Here is a 2,793-nt window from a genome sequence, read left to right as displayed (position 1 = left end):
CGAGGCTGACAGATGAAGAAGACGTGCAACAGATGGCCGAAATGCTGTGGGATTGTCATGCGGCTTAGTTGTATCACAGCCAAAGTAAATATCTGTAACTTGTACGCAATTCATTTTCCTTAAACAATTCTCTTTTCTTTTATGTAAAATGTTAACACAGGAAGTTATGGCTAAAACACAGAAAGTGAGCTTTAAATATCTTTCATTAGCATTAAAGGCCTATATACGTTACCAACTAATAATATTTTTATTATTTTGTCTTATTAATAATATTTTCAAGTTAAATAATTTTTTTGTAAAGGAAAATTGGTTGGAGAGTAGAAATAGATATTGCAGCGGTAACAGAGGGAGGGTGAGAGTGGGTGGCATGGAAGGAGAAAAGGGCGCCCCCACATCCACGTACAAATTGGAAGCCACAAACAAATGCACAAAAGAACCACGTGGTCTTCTCTCACATGTCTGAGGTGGACCTCCATAGACACACCCTCAAAAAAAATGAAATTAAAAAATAAAAATAACTCATTGTTCTTTTAATTCACCTCGCCCGCACTATTTATACCCCCCAAAACTCTTTTTCACTTTCAATCTCTTTCTTTCATTGTCTTCTTGAAAAAAAAGAAACGAATCAAAGCACTACACTCCATCCCTCCCTCCCCTTGAGAACACCAAAATCTCCATGATCATGGCACCTTCCTCAGCAGCACTAAACTCTAGTACTTGGGCTAAACCTCACCCTTTATCATCGTCTTCATCTTCATTAATCGATTTGGGCTTCACCACAAAGTCCACCATGGGATTGGGATTGAAGAAGAAGCCCATTAAAAAGATAGATTGTGCTCTACACTCTCCCTCGGTATTCCATTTTCCAAAAGAACCCTACAACAAACCCCTAATTACCGAAGAAAACAGCGTCCCTGCAAAGCCTCAGTGGAACCCATTCCAAAAAGCCGCAGCAAAGGCCCTCGACATGTTCGAGAGCGCGTTGCTCGCACGCGAGTACCAGCAACCGCTCCCTAAAACCGCGGACCCACGTGTTCAAATCGCCGGAAACTTCGCTCCCGTTCCGGAACAACCCGTAATTCACTCCCTCCCCGTCACCGGCACAATCCCCAATTGCGTAAACGGCGTCTACCTCCGTAACGGCGCCAACCCAATGTTCGAACCCATAGCGGGACACCATCTCTTCGACGGCGACGGCATGGTTCACGCCGTCACCATCAATGACGGCGCCGCTAGCTACGCGTGCCGCTTCACCGAAACAGAGAGGCTCGTTCAAGAGCGAGAACTCGGAAGACCAATGTTCCCCAAAGCCATCGGCGAACTCCACGGCCATTCCGGCATCGCCAAACTGCTCCTCTTTTACGCCAGGGGCTTGTTCGGCATCGTTGACCACCGTCGCGGCGTCGGCGTTGCCAACGCCGGCCTCGTCTACTTCAACGGCAAACTCCTCGCCATGTCCGAAGACGACCTCCCCTACGAGCTCCGAATCACTCCCTCCGGCGACCTCCGAACAATTGGCCGTTACAGCTTCCAAAACCAACTCAATTCCAGCATGATCGCGCACCCTAAAATCGACCCTGTCTCCGGCGAGCTCTTCGCCCTCAGCTACGACGTCACCAGGCCCAATCTCAACTACTTCCGCTTCTCGCCGGAAGGGAAAAAGTCGCCGGACGTCGAAATACACCTTGACGTTCCGACGATGACGCACGACTTCGCGATCACCGAGAATTTCGTGGTGATCCCCGATCAGCAGGTGGTGTTCAAGCTGGGAGAGATGATGAAGGGAGGGTCGCCGGTGATGTACGACGGCGAGAAAAAATCGAGGTTCGGCGTTCTCCCGAAGTACGCTACGGACGCGTCGAGCATCGTGTGGGTTGAGTCGCCGGACACGTTCTGCTTCCATCTCTGGAACGCTTGGGAGGAACCCGAAACCGATGAGGTGGTGGTGATCGGGTCCTGCATGACGCCGCCGGATTCGATCTTCAACGAGAGCGACGAGAGTCTTAGGAGCGTGTTGACGGAGATAAGGCTGAACGTCAGGAGCCGTGAGTCCACGCGCCGAAGCCTGATTCCTCAAGTGAACCTGGAGGCAGGGATGGTGAACCGGAACCGGCTTGGTAGAAAAACCCGGTTCGCATACTTAGCCGTTGCAGAACCGTGGCCGAAGGTGTGTGGTTTCGCGAAGGTGGACCTTTTGAGTGGAGAAATGAAACAGCACAATTATGGAGATACAAGGTTCGGTGGAGAACCGTTCTTTTTGCCGAGAGGTGACGGAGATGAATACGAAGAAGATGAAGGGTACATTATGGCGTTGGTGCATGATGAGAGAACGTGGAAATCAGAGTTACAGATTGTCAACGCCGTGGACTTGAAATTGGAAGCCACCGTGGAACTCCCATCGCGAGTGCCTTATGGTTTTCATGGTACTTTTGTGCAAGCTAGCGCTATGAAATGACCCACAATTGCATGTCTTGTTCAGTTTTTATTTTATTCGGTAAAGAGGGATATCAGAAAAAGGATAATTTGACCAGAGGGATGGCCAGTAGACAGGTCCCCGGGTTCTTCTCAACAAAGATTTTGTTGGTATTAATATTATTAATAGGTTCTGTGCTTTTATTTATTGGTATTACCATCTAGAGAGTGAGAGAGAGTGAGTGAGTGAGTGTGCATATGCTTCCAGTTTCAGAAATCAGCTTGTAGCTTTGGACTCTGTATGTAGATGGAGCTCAGCTGCTTTCTGTTTCTCTTTTTCTTTCTATATTTACAGTTATGTTTGCCTTTCCCTCGTTAACT

General features: G+C 48.3%; 1 protein-coding gene across 1 annotated transcript; it reads left to right on the top strand.

Annotated features, from left to right (window-relative positions):
* Window positions 1-564: 564 nt before the first annotated feature.
* Window positions 565-2,455, top strand: LOC113855143 (9-cis-epoxycarotenoid dioxygenase NCED2, chloroplastic-like). The gene has a single exon (XM_027486645.1). The coding sequence runs from the start codon at window positions 677-679 to the stop codon at window positions 2,453-2,455; it is 1,779 nt and encodes a 592-aa protein (XP_027342446.1). The 5' UTR covers window positions 565-676.
* The last annotated feature ends 338 nt before the right edge of the window (window positions 2,456-2,793 follow it).

This window comes from Abrus precatorius, unplaced genomic scaffold, assembly GCF_003935025.1.
Source record: "Abrus precatorius isolate BTA unplaced genomic scaffold, Abrus_2018 Scaffold11, whole genome shotgun sequence".
Taxonomy (NCBI): Eukaryota; Viridiplantae; Streptophyta; class Magnoliopsida; order Fabales; family Fabaceae; genus Abrus; species Abrus precatorius.
Note: the sequence above shows the minus strand (reverse complement) of the source record. Positions and strands in the feature narration are given on the sequence as shown.